This window comes from Notolepis coatsorum (genome assembly GCF_963971535.1).
Source record: "Notolepis coatsorum genome assembly, contig: SCAFFOLD_1809, whole genome shotgun sequence".
NCBI lineage: Eukaryota > Metazoa > Chordata > Actinopteri > Aulopiformes > Paralepididae > Notolepis > Notolepis coatsorum.
The window spans coordinates 17501-36155 of NW_028171421.1; the positions used below are offsets into that span (position 1 = coordinate 17501).

Here is an 18655-nt window from a genome sequence, read left to right on the forward strand (position 1 = left end):
TGGTGTATGTATTAGTATGTAATATGTGGTGTGTGTATTAGTATGTACTATGTGGTGTATGTATTAGTATGTACTATGTGGTGCATGTATTAGTATGTAATATGTGGTGTGTGTATTAGTATGTACTATGTGGTGCATGTATTAGTATGTAATATGTGGTGTGTGTATTAGTATGTACTATGTGGTGTACGTATTAGTGTGTACTATGTGGTGCATGTATTAGTATGTACTATGTGGTGCATGTATTAGTATGTACAATGTGGTGTATGTATTAGTATATAATATGTGGTGTATGTATTAGTATGTACTATGTGGTGTATGTATTAGTATGTACTATGTGGTGTATGTATTAGTATGTAATATGTGGTGTATGTAATAGTATGTAATATGTGGTGTGTGTATTAGTATGTACTATGTGGTGTATGTATTAGTATGTACTATGTGGTGCATGTATTAGTATGTAATATGTGGTGTGTGTATTAGTATGTACTATGTGGTGTATGTATTAGTATGTACTATGTGGTGTACTGTATGTAATAGTATGTACTATGTGGTGTATGTATTAGTAGGTACTATGTGGTGTATGGATTAGTATGCGTGTGTGTGTGTGTGTGCGTACGTGTGTGTGTGTGTGTGTTTATTGACGAGGATGTCCTGCTGGCGATGATGTTGCTCAGAATCGTAAATGATTCTACTTTGTAATCTGGAACAGCTGGCCAAAGGAAAATGGGCGAAGCGTCAACGGTGGGTTTTATCGGTGGGTCTGGGCCTGAGATATATATGTGACTGTAAACCTCATACTGCTACTGTAAACCTCCAACAACCTCAGCAATGTCATCCAACAGGAGGAAAGAAGGAAAGAGAAAGAAAAAAAAACATGGTAAAAAAAAAGGGACATTGCAGTCTTGATTTCATCTCCAACGGGTGACCTTGAGCATTTAGATTGGGCCAAGTGTGTTTATTTTTAGGCTGGAGATTCATTTTCCCGAAAATGTTGTGATGTGGCTTTAAGAGCTAATATGGGTGAAAATATGTAAAGTAGCAATGATTCACAAGAGCAGTAACGTTGCCAAAGGGACATATCGCTCTCTCTCCCTCTCTCCCTCTCTCTCTCTCTATCTGTTCCTTACCTACAACCTCGGTCCATTTCTCCCTGTTTTTGTCTCTTCCCTTAATTTTTTCTTCACCCATCTACCCCCCCTCTCTCTCTCTCTCTCTCTCTCTGGTTCTCTTTCTCTCTCTGGTTCTCTCTCTCTCTCTCTCTCTCTCTCTCTCTCTCTCTCTCTCTCTCTCTCTCTCGCTACTCGTGCTTCATCGCTCCTGCTGTTCCTTGCCCCCAATCTCTCTGTTACGTTGTTTTTCTTCATTCTCTTCCCTCTCTCTCTCTCTCTCTCTCTCTCTCTCTCTCTCTCTCTCTCTCTCTCTCTCTCTCGCCCCTCTCCCACTCTCTGTCACCCCCCCCTCCCACTCTCCATCACACCCCCTCCCACTCTCCATCACCCCCCCCCCCCTCTCTCTCTCTCTCTCTCTCTCTCTCTCTCAGTGAGGATCATGCTGAGTCTCTCCCTGCTGATTTAGACATAAACCTGCGTTCAGTGTAGCTTGAATCCTCTGAGCCATCTTACCTCCACCACCACCATCCCCTCATGGGAAGCAAATCTCCACGGACTCTGCCGACTATCCACCGGCCCCCTCCACTGCAACGCCCCTCCCCCCTGGTGCTCAGTCGGACGCACTTAATCACACATCCGGCTGCCACGGCGGGTGGCAGCCTGTCCCAGCAGCGCCCCCCTGTATTTCCACTTCCCTTCTCGTTTTTTTGGTGACTTTTTCTCGATTTCTAACTTTCCACTGTGCTCAGGTCCCATAGTGTCATCATAGCTTTCTTTACGTTCGTTTGAGTCTAGAAAGAATGGTGGAACAATGGACACGACCGGCGGGCACACTGATGGTTGCTGACTCGCGTGAAGCGCTCCGTGGGGACCGCGCCGCAGCTCCGCTGAAGGATTTACCTGCCTGGATAAAGACACAGAGACGGGGGGGGGGGGACAAGAGCCGGTGCGATTGTGAGGGGAGAGGATGTAGTCATGGTGGGGAAGGTGAGATCGCTGACCAACCAGAGGGATGAACTCTCAGCCCTGGCGAAAGACCAATGTGGAGTCATGGCTGAAACGGCAACGTACCGGACTGGATAGTTGAACCACGCGGCTTGACGGTGGCGCGAGCCGACGGGGATAAATATAGCGGTAAGAGGAAAGGTGGAGGGCTTGCTGGTCTTTATTAACTCCAGATGGTATAATCCTGGTCAGTAAAGGAACGTTATCTTTTCCCCCCCGGGCATAGAATCATTGGCTGTCAGTTTGAGATCATATTATGCCACGGACATTCACACATGGCATTGTCGTCACTGTGTACGAGTGTGGTAGTGGTGCGGGAGAGTGACAGAGAGAGTATAGATAGACCCCAGTACCCCAGCACCTGCTGACCCCAGCACCTGCAGACCCCAGTACCTGCAGACCCCAGCACCTGCAGACCCCAGCACCTACAGACCCCAGCACCTGCAGACCCCAGTACCCCAGCACCTGCAGACCCCAGCACCTGCAGACCCCAGTACCCCAGCACCTACAGACCCCAGTACCTGTAGACCCCAGCACCCCATTGCATTCATCTTGATCAATGGTGACTTCAGTCATGTTAGGTTGTCCAACACTCTGACAAACTTCAGAGCAGGGGCTGAGGGAGCGCTTCAGATCAACAGACTGGGACCTGTTTGAGAGGGTTCACGGTGAGGACATTGATGGACTGGGACCTGTTTGAGAGGGTTCACGGTGAGGACATTGATGTACTGGGACCAGTTTGAGAGGGTTCACGGTGAGGACATTGATGTACTGGGACCAGTTTGAGAGGGTTCACGGTGAGGACATTGATGGACTGGGATCTGTTTGAGAGGGTTCACGGTGAGGACAGCACCAGTGCCCCCACCCTCGCTGATCAGTCATGTAGTCTGAAACCACAACGGCATCATGACAACTTCAAGATCCCAGATTGAGTCGTGTAGTGTGAACAGTGCAGTGCACATTTGATTTGTACAGTTGTGTAGTGTGTAGGCTGCTTAAGGAAGCAGCTCTCCAGGATCAGAGTGAACAAGGCCAGAGGACCAAACGACACCAACCCCAGGGTACTCAAAGCTTGGGCCAAACAGCTGGCAGCAGCGCTCCAGCATCTCTTCAATCGCTCCCTGAGGCTGAAGAAGGTGCCCCAGCTCTGGAAAACCTTCCCCATTGTCCCAGCGCTCAATAAGGGATGACCAAGCGCCCTCAAGGATTACAGGCCAGTTGCTCTGATGTCACACGTCATGAAGACCTTTGAAAGGCCGGTCCCGCAGGAGCTCAAGCCCCTGGTGAGTGACTCCCTGGACCAACTGCAGTTTGCATACCAGGCTAACATTGGTGTGGAGGAGGTCATCATCTACATGTTCCACAGAGCCTACACACGTCAATCCTACAATCATGTTCTTTGGTTTCTCCAGTGCTTTCAACACCATCCAGACATTCAAACTAGTGGAGAAGCTCTCTGTGATGCAGTTACTGGTGGCCCTGATTACAGACTAGCTCACCAACAGACCACAATACGTCAGACTGCTGGGGAGCACCAACACAACACAGAGGCCCTCTATAGGAAGGTACAAAGCAGGATGTTCTTCCTGAGAAGGCTCAGGTCCTTCAACGTGTGCAATGGGCTGCTGATGTTTTGCCAGTCTAGTAGCCAGTGTCTTCTTCTTCAGAAGTACCATCAACTCAAGGGACGCAAACAAACTGAACAAGCTGGTGAGGAAGGCTAGCTTTGTAGTGGGAGTCGAACTGGACAGTCTGGAAGTGGTTGCGGAGCGGGGAATGGGAATGTTAGGGTTAGGTTACAGTGTAATGCCATGGGATTAAGGTTAGGGTTAGGTTACAGTGTAATGCCATGGGATTAAGGTTACGGTTAGGTTACATTGTAATGCCATGGGATTAAGGTTAGGGTTAGGTGACAGTGTAATGCCATGGGATTAAGGTTAGGGTTAGGTTACATTGTAATGCCATGGGATTAAGGTTAGGGTTAGGTTACATTGTAATGCCATGGGATTAAGGTTAGGGTTAGGTGACAGTGTAATGCCATGGGATTAAGGTTAGGGTTAGGTGACAGTGTAATGCCATGGGATTAAGGTTAGGGTTAGGTTACATTGTAATGCCATGGGATTAGTAATGCCATGGGATTAAGGTTACGGTTAGGTTACAGTGTAATGCCATGGGATTAAGGTTAGGGTTAGGTGACATTGTAAAGCCATGGGATTCATTTTAGGTTTGGGTGACAGTGTAATGCCATGGGATTAAGGTTAGGTGACAGTGTAATGCCATGGGATTAAGGTTAGGTTACAGTGTAATGCCATGGGATTAAGTTTAGGTTACAGTGTAATGCCATGGGATTAAGGTTAGGTGACAGTGTAATGCCATGGGATTAAGGGTAGGGTTAGGTTACAGTGTAATGCCATGGGATTAAGGTTAGGGTTAGGTGACAGTGTAATGCCATGGGATTAAGGTTAGGTGACAGTGTAATGCCATGGGATTAAGGTTAGGGTTAGGTTACAGTGTAATGCCATGGGATTAAGGTTAGGGTTAGGTGACAGTGTAATGCCATGGGATTAAGGTTAGGGTTAGGTTACAGTGTAATGCCATGGGATTAAGGTTAGGTTACAGTGTAATGCCATGGGATTAAGGTTAGGTTACAGTGTAATGCCATGGGATTAAGGTTAGGGTTAGGTGACAGTGTAATGCCATGGGATTAAGGTTAGGTTACAGTGTAATGCCATGGGATTAAGGTTAGGGTTAGGTGACAGTGTAATGCCATGGGATTAAGGTTAGGGTTAGGTGACAGTGTAATGCCCTGGGATGAATCACTACGTGAATATATTTCTATAATTTATGTCTAATATATGTAGTTTTAAACTACAGAAATGGAAATATAGATTTTAAATTTAAAAGATATATGTGGGTTTCCTCCAGGTGGGGTTTCCTCCCACACTAAAAGACATGCATGCTAGGCAGGGACTACGGAAAAAACTAGCTCATTAGATAACTCTGGCACATTCACATTAATGTGGAAAATGGAAATGTTGGTTAATGTGCAATGTCCCTGAGTAAAATAAATGAATATATATATATATATATATATATATATATATATATATATATATATATATATATATATATATATATATATATATATATATATATATATATATATATATATATATATATATATATATATATATATATATAAATATATATATTAGTGCTGTCAATAGATTAAAAAAATTAACTAATTAATCTCACAATTTTCTATAATTAATCTAGATTAAAAATAGCATTTTTCTACTTAAGACCGAAGCTTGTAACAGATATTTACTTGAGTAAAATCATGGAATTAATGTAAAATCAACACAAAGAAAGTATATTTAGATTCAAACACTATTTTAATAGCTTTCTTTGAATACAGTTTCTCTCCTGTGAAATACAAATGTTCAACAAAACCATCAACATTGACTCAGCTAGACCTCTTTCTTATATCCGCTGTGCTAACAGAAATAAAAAAAAAACCCAGGCCTATGTTAAAGTGCAGATTGGCTTAGATGACGATAATGTCTTGTATGTCAGGGCAGCTCTGGCTGCAATTGTAGCTTACCACCACCGGTATGACTGTGTATGAACGAATAATGGACTCTGTGAAGCGCTCTGGGTGTCATGAAGAGCGCTATATAAATCCAAGCCATTATTGTATGAACTACCAGTCATATATATCATATTAACAACAAAAATGTGTTCCATCTTCATGTCAGATGATTTTCCAAAAGGTGCATGAGTCGAAAAGAACAAGCAAATATACTGCTGAAAGTTCAGAACGTTGAAGATTTTTCACGCCATAGATTCATCTAGATTAATTTATTTTAATGCTTTAAATAATTTAAATTAATCTCCAAAGTTAAAGCATTAACTTTGACAACCCTAATATATTTATATATTTTAAGTTCAAACCGCAATCACTACAACTACGTGGGTTCCCTCCCACACAAGAAATAACTAAACTAAGATAATCGCACTATATTCTTTCCATATCATGCAGCCCTATAACACACATGTCTCTCTCTCTCTAACGCTCCGTCAACCCCACGAGCCTCATCCTCCTCCCTAATCTTTCTTAGTCCTCCGTCTGCACGCGGGCAGCCACTGTGATATTGTTTCTCATATTATGATAATGCCAGCAGAAGCTTTAATGTCACCTGAAGCATTTAAACGGCCGTTGGGGGAAATGAACGCTCTCACGAGATGAGCGCGGGGCCACCTCCCAGCCCCAACAACGAGGGCTAAAGCAGCTAGTATCCATGGCCACAGCCTACCGCGGGCGCTGCATCCGCCAAAACACAATCACTTCTGGTTTGATCATGCATTAGTCCACGGATAATTGGCCGCGGGTCTGGCCCCCCCCCCCCCCCCCCCCCCCCCCCCCCCAAACAATACCCAAAATGTCTTTCCGTTTCATTAAGACTTCCGCTCGACAACGGACTTGTCAACGTTAAATTGATCCTGACGCCATCGCGAAAGGTCAAGTGGTGGTTTCTGAGACAGTGGTGGTGCCATCCAATACACACTTCCTGGTTACCCTCAGGCTACAGGGACACACTATAAGCTGGGAGATGAATGCAACCAGGCAGAGAATGTGTTTGTGTAAGCGTGTGTGTGTGAGAGAGAGAGAGAGAGAGAGAGAGAGAGAGAGAGAGAGAGAGAGAGAGAGAGAGAGAGAGAGAGAGAGAGAGAGAGAGAGAGAGAGAGAGAGAGAGAGAAAGAGAGAGTATATGCGTGTGTGATATTGTGTGTGTATTTGTGCGTGTGAGAGTGAATGTGTGTATTTGTGCGTGTGAGAGTGAATGTGTGTATTTGTGTGTGTGTGTATGTGTGTGTGAATGCATGTGTATATGTGTTCACACGCGTGCACGTGCTCTACGACCGCACGTCATTGGTGGAGTGCACTCCTCTTTCTCAACATTAACAATGCAACTTGACATCAGATGGCCCAAATAGATCCAACCACTTATGATTCATCCCACGCATGATTTGGTTTTTCTTTTTGTACTACCCCCGCATCTCCCCCCCTCACCCCCCCCTGCTTGCAGCAGTCTCCTTCATTACCTGGCTTTGCATTCATCACCTGGCTAACCCAGATTTACTCTCTGCGGATTGAATGCCCTAACCCAGCTTTGACACAGGGGGAAAACGGCAGTAAAAAAAAAAAAAAAAAAAAAAGAACATGAGGATGCATGTCTCCCTTTGTGGAATTCCTAACCCGTTCCTTTGCTAAGGATCACAGTGTGTTATATAGCGCTATCCATTTAAAGGCATAATCTGTGATTGGAATGTAAACCGACGGGTAGCCTCTCCACCGAAAAACAACAAATAGGATCGGAGAGGTGTCTTCATCTTCTAGTTGATTGACTGAGTTCTTGATGGAAGGACTAAAGCCAGACAGCAGGTGAATTCGATTCAATTCAGTTCGATTGAGACACTTTACTCGTCCCTCAAGAGGCAACCCATCAAGGCAAGCGGGTTTGCAAACAAGAGGCCACGACATAAACAAAGAAATAAAATCAACAATGGCTACATCATACTAGGCTCCTTAATGTGCAGTTCCGTGTAATTCTGTTGTGAAATATGAACTGAATGAACTGAGCTGATGTATTTCATAATTACTGTTCACAAGTCGTATGGGTTCTGGAATAAAACCAAGCGTTCCTCTTTGATTGTTTCACACGCTGGGCTTCTAAAAGGCATTCCTGAATGCATCAGCACAAGCCTCTTGAAGAACATGCGTAGGATCAGTGATAATACCCCACGCCTTCTTAAGGGCCTGTTTACAATGGAGCTGTGCAAGGAACCTCCGAGTTCCATTTCAGAACCAAGATTGAACACCTTGCAGTTGGTTGATTTGAATAAACCAGCTAATCAACTGTATTTGTCTGCATGTATCAAACCCCCGGCTTATATAATTATTCGAGTACCCTCCACTATTAGAGGATTTACGGTACACTACTATGCACTAGTACTAGGGATGTCCGATATTATCGGCCGACCGATATTATCGGCCGATATCGGCAGTAAAATGTGATATCGGAAAATATCGGTATCGGTTTAAAAAAGAAAAAAAAACAATAACAATATTTGTTATATATATATCCAGTGAAATTATTAGTTACCTGAAATTATTCCGTTTTTGGGGGGGGGGGGGGGGGGGGGGGGGGGACGGGGGACGGGACCCTGCATATATCGGTATCGGTTGATATCGGTATCGGAAATTAAGAGTTGGACAATATCGGAATATCGGTATCGGTAAAAAAGCCAATATCGAGCATCCCTAACTAGTACTAGTCAGTCGGTTAGGGGCGTTCACTACTGTAGGCCTGCCCTCGCCGGGTCCGGCAAGACAATCCCGGATTTGGAGAATCCCTGCAGAGTTTCTCCAGCTTGTCCTCCGCTCGGACGCCCACCTCCTCTTGTAACATCGTTACAAGTCGAGCACTGCCCACTCGTTCCGCATCGAGCGCCGAGGCAGAAGGACGGACGGTCGACGCTCATTCATCTCATCTTTCATCGTCTCCGCAACAGAGGCAGGCAGCGTCTCCGGGGGCCCCCCCCCCCCCCCCCCGCACGGCCGGCGCCGTATCAACGTGAAACATACATCACGCTGTACTGTAGCCCCTGCGCCGTTTGAAGCCAGTGGCCCTCCACCACACAGCCTCTGTGGGCTTAGGCCAGATAAACAGCTTGAACCACAAGGGCGGAGGAAGGCAGAGACGAGGAGAGGAGGGGAGAGAGAGAAGAAGAGAACAGAGGAGAAGAGAGAGAAAAGAGGAGAGGAGACTGGAGTGATGGGGGGGGGGGGGGGGCGCAGAGAGGAGACTGGAGTGATGGGGTGGGGGGGGGGGGGCGCAGAGAGGAGACTGGAGTGATGGGGTGGGGGGGGGGGGCGCAGAGAGGAGACTGGAGTGATGGGGTGGGGGGGGGGGGGGCGCAGAGAGGAGAGAACGGTGGGGGAGGTGGGGGAGGTGACAGAGGAGAAGAGTGTAGGGGACGGGGCTAAAAACGGCCCCGTCGATGGGCTGCGGCGCCCCCATGTCCCGGGATCGATGGGCATCTCAGGCTCGGCAAGTGTGATATGTCCTACTAATCACGACGTGACGTCTGCTGGTCAATAGCCCACACTCCAGGCCTCGTCCCTGCACACGGCAGCCTCCCTCCATCCATCCATCTGCAGCATGCAGCATGCAGCACACAAGCGCTCAGTCCATTACTTCACCCATGCACCTGGCTGAAGCACGAGCCTATACACACGGAACATGAGCGTCTACGAAAAACACTTGATAAAGTATCAGACATGTGGGCAAGAAACCCAAGACAGCGATATCATGCAATGGCTATTTGACAACCACATACGTGTATATGCGATATCCAACTGTATCCATAATGCCTTGAATAGAAGGAAACGAGTAATGTATACACACACAGTAATGGGATCACACATAGAATAGAATAGAAATACTTTATTCATATCACACATAGCATAATTCTGCATAATAATATCATTCATATAATATATTATCTTTTTTTAAATAAAAAAAATGCTCATCTCTCTCTCTCTCTCTCTCTCGCTCTCTCATACAAATCTAGCCTTCTTTGCTGGTCTAGATTGTCAGAATTTAATATAGCCTATATTTTCATTAATGTTACATGTATTTTACAAAATTCAGTCTATTAACATAATTCCATTGCTCTCTCCCTCGGTTGTGCTGCTTCCAGTGCAGCTCGTATACATTTGAGCTTTTATCCAATCAGATTTTCCACCCCTGCGGTTTCCAGGTAAAATAAATCTACGCCGAGGCCTTCAGGATTTCTAGTGAATCGCCTCTGTTGTTGAAAAAAAGATTTTGATGTTGTTGTTTCATAGTTTCTTAATGCACAATGGCAGAAGTGGGATCAGACATGGATATAGTGGTGGATTTACTGGCAAAGCCTTTTAGGAGAAGGACCTTTCAAGAAAAGCTGGAGCTAGTTAGGACTGTTAGCAACCCTGTCCCACTTGCACTTTCAATCGTGCAACTACAAAAGGTACACCTGGTTTACAGCATCGGAGGAACATTGCAAATTGCAAATTGTTGTTATTTGCAACCCGACAGATTTTACGACGACAGAGCATATGACAGGTGCGTGGGTTTGTTTCTCACTAAATACAGCTGAAGCCGCAGCCACTTATGTGTAGTCTTTCAACCACTATTTCAGCAAATTGGGTTTTTCATTTAATTTCTATGTGAAGATGATTAGAAAATGTTTGGAGCTTTTTTGAGTTCGGTAAGTACAGTAGGCCTACATGCTTTGATTTCTTCAAGTGACGAGACGTTTTTGAATGCCAGATGAACTGAGTGAGTTGGATTAAAGAGGGTGAAGTGGATTTCCTTTGCAAAATACATTAAAGGGGAACTATCTTATAAATGGCCTTTTTGAGTGTTTAGCATTGTTTCCTAGCTATGTGAACTTATATTAATATGATCTATGTCTCTAATTCTCATATTGGCGCATTCTTCCAATTCTCCTCTCACAATATTCACCCTCACTGAACTGAGTCATCTGAAAATGTGGTGATTTGTGATGTCAGAGAGACTCAGCTGCATGATAATGTGGCTGTGTGGCATCAGGTACATGATGAGCTGCACACAGTGGTTGGAGCCCAGGCTCAAAACGGCTCGAGATCTTGAGGTAGAAAAATGCTGTTTTTGAGGACTTGATTAGAAATACAAAACAATTAATAATTTTTTTTTAAATATTACAGAGGTGTTCCATAGACTCACAGGAATTGTGTAAAAGTGCAAATAGTGAAAGAAATGGTAAAATAGTTCCCCTTTAATAATGTTGTCAATATGCTGCTGGTGATTATGTTTTAATCTGTGTCTGCTGTGCTATCACCAAATTATGTTTTAATCCGTGGTAAAGTGTGCCATTACCGAATATGTTTTCATCTGTGTCTGGTCAGGTGCATCTGTTGCATAATCATACTGTATGTTTTCATCTGTCATGGGGCCAGATTCTGTCCTATAGCATGGTATGAATTATGTTCAGATTCAATAGCTTTGCAGGTGTGCGTTCTAAGCCCAGAAGCTTGGCTGGAATCTGTGGGGAAGCATGTTGAATCCTGATTGTTGGATTTTTGCTTGCTTGGTGGCCGTATGAGTAAATACCGGTTGTTGTGAGTTTGTTCTTGTGTCTTTGGTAATGACAATGATTTGGGCTGTGCAATGTCTATTTGTGATGCAGCATCCTGTCATATTGCATAATAGTGGTACATAATTGTTCCAGTCACCATCATGTCTCTGCAATTAGTGTATTGTAACTCTCCTGTGTTAAATCATTTTATTCCACTCAATAATTTACTGTCACTGTGAATATGGCGTGCTTATGTCGAATGACAATAGCCTAATAACCCTAGTGTCATGGTGAGGTTATTCAAAGTAGGTTCAAGTGTTTAATTGATAGCACTGAAGGCCTAGGTGTAGAATACACAGCCCGCCACTGTCTGGATAGGTAATAATTAGAGAGATCAGGACAACTGTAGAATTCTAATGAATGATCAATTATGAATGAATTCAGAATTCATTCATGCATGTTTTATTTATAGTATCAACAACAGACTTTTGTACCAAGAAATACCTTTGGATTGACGGCAGAGCTGCTTCTATGCCTGTATATCACACAGCCTGCAAAACAGTTTTGACAGGGGAACATTGTTCAGCTCTCTACGTAGGAGTCTGGGGTGACAGTTTATCTCTCTTCATCAAAGGTGTTGTTGGTAGATATAGGCTATACTATAATAGGCAGATAATATACTATGTTTAGTACCAACAATATCTTTGGTCAAATTAATATCAGGAGATAGACTTGAAGAAATGTTCCTCTATAGTTACCGGTGCTGCTGTCTTTGTAGAACAATGTAATTGAGATCATTCAGTTACCTAATATGTCTATTTGATGTTTTAGGCTAGAAAGCTTCCTTTCTTCCTTGGTTTTAGCAAGGCTGGGTTTGAACTTTTCTTTATGTTAGTCCAAAAAGAAGCAACCAGAAAATGATTGTTAGTCAATGGACACCAGAGTGGACACCTGGCAGAGTGGGACAAAAGAGCCAACACTGTGGGATGACACACCATCTAAAACCTATAACCGGGGTAACCGTCTGTGGTGTGGTAGTGAAAGGGTTAACCTTCTGTAGTGTGGTTGTGAAAGGGTTAGCCTTCTGTAGTGTGGTTGTGAAAGGCTTAACCCTGTGCTGTGTGGCAGTGAAAGGGTTAACCTTCTGTATTGTCGCAGTAAGAAAGGGTTAACCCTTTGGTATAGTGTGGTAGTGAAAGCGTTAAATAAAAAATAAAAACAAGTCAAAGTGACTGTCATGGCTGTGCTGGTGTTGATTGGCCACACGGTCCAACGTGTCAAAACCATCGACGGAGCGTCGCTCTGCTTCCTGGACGCCGCTTTGTTGAATCGAACGTGACTTTGAGCGAATATAACACATCTAATGTTCCAATCCAGACGGTGTCAAATGGTGTGTAAATAACAGTATATTTTCAGTTCAGTTCAGTTCAGAGTTTTTATTTGCCACATGGAATAATACAATCATAGTTTCTTCATTAAAAAAAATCATAAATAGTCATTCATGGACAAAAGGAGCAGGAAGAAGAATACATCTTATAGTTACCTGCCCCTTATATAGCCTGGGATACGCCGGCCACCAGGTCACAGTTACACACAGTCTGCATGACCTGACCACGCTGCTGCAGCCACACATCGTCTGGTAATCCGGAGCTTCTGGGTTCGATTCCCGCTCCTCCCGGACAGCGTGTATGAAGTGTCCTTGAGCAAGGACACTTATTATAACCCCTAACTGATGCCTGTATTTTTTTACTGTTGTGAAGCACTTTGAACTGCAACTTCTGTTAAGTGATATACAAATAAAGTTTATTATTATTATTATTATTATTATTATTATTATTATTATTATTATTATTATTATTATTTTATTATTATTATTATTATCATTATCATTATCATCATCATCATCATCATCATCATCATCATCATCATCATCATCATCATCATCATCATCATCATCATCATCATCATCATTATTATTATTATTATTATTATTATTATTATTATTATTATTATTATTATTATTATTATTATTATTATTATTATTATTATTATTATTATTATTATTATTATTATTATTATTATTATTATTATTAACTGCTCCCGATGAGCAGGTTGGCACCTTGCATGGTCGCATTCTGCCGTCGGTGTGTGAATGTGTGAGTGAATGGGTCAAAATACGAGGAACAAATTGTAAAGCGGCTTTGGATGAACGTGTGAGACGTGAGGCACTCGTCATGCTGGCAGCGTGTCCCAAGGGTAGGAGGTCAAACGTGTTGCCGTAATGTAATCAAATGGGAGCTCCGTCCGCAATGCTACTCAGAACGCAGTTTCGCTCCTAAAGGAACACGGCAACATTTTGGGAAGCATTTGAGCTTACCGTCTTCTCCAGAGAGAGAGACAAGAAGATGGATACCAGTTTCCTCTCTGTGCGTTCAGTAGAAAGCTATCTGGCTGCATGTTAGCCTAGCTTAGCACAATGAATGGAAGCGGACATGACCGGTTAGCCTAGGCATTGTCCAACTAACACCTCTCCCGAAGACTAACCGTTCATGTCCGCTTCCATATTCATTGTGCTAATAAATATTGGCTCTACCACCGAAAAAATAAATAAATATACATTTCGGTGACGGCAGAAAAACGCACAGGTAAATGCTATATGTACTTGGCAAATAATGAGATTCTAATACTAATAGTCACTCACCCACTCACCCACTCACTCACTCACTCACTCACTCACTCACTCACCCACTCACTCACTCACCCACTCACTCACTCACTCACTCACTCACTCTAACCACCCGTCCCACCCTGCCCAACCATGAGCAACAGAAAGCCTCCACATGGTCCACATTTCCCTCCATTTGCACTCATGCATGTGGCACTAATGCAGCAGCCTCTTTAAGAGCGAGGCAGAGGCAGACGGCCTGATCTCCTCTCCTTGTCCGGCGAGGAGCGCCAGCTCTCCTCCGCTGTGCGCCGTGGCGTGTCCGCAGCAGCAGCAGCAGCAGCAGCAGCGCCCCCCTGATCGGAAGCCCGACAGCTGGATACACACAACAACACATACACCGTGTCGCGCGGCGAGCCTTGACTGGGGCGTCGGTGCAGAGATGGGAAGAATAATGAGTTATCACAGGGCTATCTGTGTGTATCTCTGTGTCACAACTGTGTAAGCGGCTCCGCTAATCTCATTAGGTGAGACAAGTCGTTAAAGATGTTTTCTGATCCCCCCCCCCCCACCCACCCCCCCTCTCTCCTCTCTTTTCCTCTCTTGTACAGCGTCCACAAATAGCTCCACTCAGTGCTGAGAGAGGGAATGATTAGCGCCTTCGGCTTCCACTGCAGCTATTTTTAAGGAGAGAGAGAGAGACTGTGAGAGTGGTTTGCATTAGCTGCCACTACTGTACGCTGGAAAACCATCTGACTCTTGTTCTAAATATAAGCCCCCCCCCCCCCCCCCCACTCAAACTGTAATTTCATGATTACAGTTCATCAACCGGCCCATGACAACCGCCCTATACATTAGGCATTGTTGCTGGACCCGCCAGTGCCGCCCTACGGGAGGGGAGATGCCTGTCTGACTGATGTCCGTGAGTCGACAGTTTATATGCAGACTGCGTTGAGCGAGCAGCAGTTATACGTGGCTATATGCACGTACAATAATTTGGCTAGCATTGTATGCAGACCACGCTCCCCAGGCTGCAATTTCCGTAATTTGGTCAGCTTTGTGAATGTGGACCACATACAACAGAATATATAGTTACAACAACATTATGTAGTTACAACAACATAAGAGAGATGGGGAACTGATGGCATAACGTTAGATGTATGCCTGCTGTCTGCTTACATTGTGTGTGTGTGTGCGTGTGTGTGTGTGTGTGTGTGTGTGTGTGTGTGTGTGTGTGTGTGTGTGTGTGTGTGTGTGTGTGTGTGTGTGTGTGTGTGTGTGTGTGCGTGTGTGTGTGTGTGTGATAGTGTGTGTGTTGTTGTGTGTGTGTGTGTATGAGACAGAAGGATAGCTTGTTTTTGTCTAATCACTCAGCAAAGCTTGGTTAACTTGATCTAACTGCTGGTACAGACGTTATAGCTTTCATTTGCAGGCCTTCATGTCAGACAACAACACATTCTCATCAGAAAGAGTACAATGGTTATGTAACCACGTCAATTAAGGCTGTAGGCTGCGGCTAGATTGATCCATCATAGCTCAGTGGCATAGCAACAGCCTGGCAACAACCTTGTTGTCACACATAGCAGACAAATCAGTGTTCAATACGGATGTGTGGTGCATTGTTGACATTGGTTAAAAACTAGGGATGTTCGATATTGGCTTTTTTACCGATATCCGATATACCGATATTGTCCAACTCTTAATTTCCGATACCGATATCAACCGATACCGATATATGGGGGGTTTCCCCCCCCCCCCCCCCAAAAAACGGAATAATTTCAGGTAATTAACATTACATATCTCTTGTCGTGGAATTAACACAACATTATGCATACTTTTGACAATAAATAAAATAAGAATTTGTTCTTACTTGCTTGCCTGGGTAAATAAAGGTTAAAAAAATGTAAAACCGATAATTTTCGATGTTACATTTTAATGCCAATATCGGTAGGCCGATAATATCGGACATCCCTACTTAAAACTGAGACAATTTGGTAGTGGATGTTGAAAACCGGGACCTATTAGCGTTTTACAGATGTTTGTCTGGATTTGGGACACAAAGCTTGAAACCGGTCAAACCAGGACGTCTGGTCACCATACAGAGAGAGAGAGAAGGCGATGCTGGGGCAAGTGTCCCTCAACGTTTATCATTTATACTTTGGAAAAAGGTTTCTGTCGTCTCTTATCTATACAAAACAGTCCAAGTTCCAGACTGTTGGTGTTTATCCGCTCTACCAATTTTTCCTCTGCGCCAACTACAGCCAAAGACAAAGTGAAACGACAAATAATGTTATATTTATGGCACGATTGGCTTTTCCTCCACTGATAGTGTCCGTGCCGCGTCACAACATCCAGGAGCCCTTTTGATATTGTCGAGCTAAAATATGTTTACAGTTAGTTACTGCACCATTCGCCAATGCAATCCTATGCTCCAAATGATCCAACAATGTATTACTTTACCCCAGGGTTGAACACTGAATAAAGCTCCCAGCAAAGACATTTGTCCAAAAGAAGAGTTTTACATTCACACCATCTTCAATAAGATAAGATAGGATAAGATATTCCTTTATCGATCCCCTTGGGAGATTCAGGCATCATAGCAGCATGGGGGAGGGGGGGGGGTACAGGTATGGGCATGGTAATAGTAGAAGACATAAATACAGGCAATACAATTATAGTACAGTAGAAAAGTAAAAATAGGCAGTGTAAACAATCTGATTAACTCTGAATATATGCATCTGAGCAAGTAGGAAGTGTAATGAAAGGTGCAGATGAGGGTCTGTATGCCCTTTCAGTTATATTAACAATAAATATGGTTACAATAAACACTAGAATCTAAATATATACTATGAGTAAGTAAAGTATACAATATACCCAGGTGTGGTATACATAAGGTAGGTACCCTAACCGGCATGATGTACGTCATACGTTATACGTTGTAGTCCATGCCGGACACATTGATTGATTGATTGATTTTATTGTGGATTAGAGACATCATCCAAGGGATAAAAACATGATAAAATGCAAGCACTTCCATCATGGTCCCTGGTATTAAGAGACAGGACATACAGTACTGTACATCAACATAAAACATTGAACATCATCATAAAACATTAAGAGACTATATGCATTATACAGTATAGAAGATAAAAGAATAATAAATATGCTACCCTCTCTTTCCTATACCGATAGCCATGTTTAAGACTTTTTGAAGCCAGTTAACCTGCCAGCCTGTTTAATGCTGCTGGGCAGGCTGTTTGACACACACACATATATATATATATATATATATATATATATATATATATATATATATATATATATATATATATATATAACTATATGGTGCAAGGCAGAGTCATGTAGTTATCATACTGCATACTTATAATGGACTTTCATATGAAAATAATTTCAACATGTCCAAGCATCCCGAATAATCAGCCACGTTAATAACGTTTGTAATAAACCAAACCGTTTGAAAATCGGTTGAACATTTAGCAAGCTATGGTTATTTCAATAGTACATGCACCATAGACATTCATGTTATGAGTGGGCATGCTGCCTGTGGCAAGATGGCCGCCATGTGGCAACGTTGGTCTCCATTGGCCAGCAGTGCGGTTGAGTCATCTAGCCTTTATATTATGTCTATGGTTCCACAGTACTGCAGCTGAATAAAGGAAGGTCTGCTGGCTGTACAAAATAAGTTTAAATCTAAAAGGGACTATGTTTGTGTCCCTACCTCTGGTTTCATGGCTGTGATTATTTTTTAACATATTGGAAGTAATTGTATAGGTAACTTGGCACCTCCCCTTTATAAATCCTATAGACTAGGCATCATTTCATCATTGATACTCTTTTGTCCACCCTGGGCCACCCTAGGCTGTTGAAGTGGGGCTGGTCTAAATGAGTACGAGGGGGGAGCTGCAGGGCTATCATAACTAGCTTGTTCTGGGCAGTTTGAAGTCTAATTTTCATGTTGCTGGGGGCACTGTCATACCAGGACAAGCAAGCATAGTTGAAATGCCACTGAACTAACACCCCTGCAAGTGTTCTAAGAGCTTTCCTGTCCAGGTATTTAGAATTTCTTGCAAGAAATGTAATTATTTGGTTAACTTTGACTATTACCTTTTTTCCCCTGAGAGTGTGTTGTCTAAAGTACACCCTAGATACACCACTGTAGTACTGGTGACAACTGAGCTACCTAACTGTACCTTGAACCCTTCCTGGTTTTTCTGTTTCCTTGAAATAGAAAATAAAATAGATTCCGTTTTTCCTATATGGAGAGACAGTCGGTTTCTGAAAGCCACTGACTGACATTTCCTAACTACATGCTAAGTCTAAGATAAGATAAGATAAGATATTCCCTTATTGATCCCCTTGGGGAAATTCAGGACATACATTTAATCACTGCTTTGTTTTTGTTAGACACCATGAGAGCCGAATCATCAGCGTAGAGGAGGAGATGAGCAGGCTGACTGCATGTCATTGATGGAGGAAGAACAAAGGCCCTGGCACACTGCCCTGAGGGACCACACATTGTATGGACACATTGTAACATTATCACAGTGCATCATTACTTTCAAGAAGGAATAATTTCAGTCATCTTTCTAGTAAGCCAAGCTTATATTAGTTGCTATTGCATCACAATATTGATAGCAGCTCATGAATATAGAACTGTGAGAAGGAAGGCTACTATGTCAGAGCACTG

At 43.4% G+C, this 18655-nt stretch overlaps 1 protein-coding gene across 1 annotated transcript in view; it reads right to left on the reverse strand.

Annotated features, from left to right (window-relative positions):
* LOC311248266 (neuroligin-3-like) overlaps positions 1-2693 on the reverse strand; it is a gene marked incomplete at both ends in the record, with an annotated part of 17480 nt that extends 14787 nt beyond the window's left edge. The window contains one exon of the mRNA XM_084339179.1: positions 2639-2693. Coding sequence (XP_084195305.1) covers positions 2639-2693 — 55 coding nt within the window. The remainder of the gene's footprint in view (positions 1-2638) is intronic.
* Positions 2694-18655: the final 15962 nt, after the last annotated feature.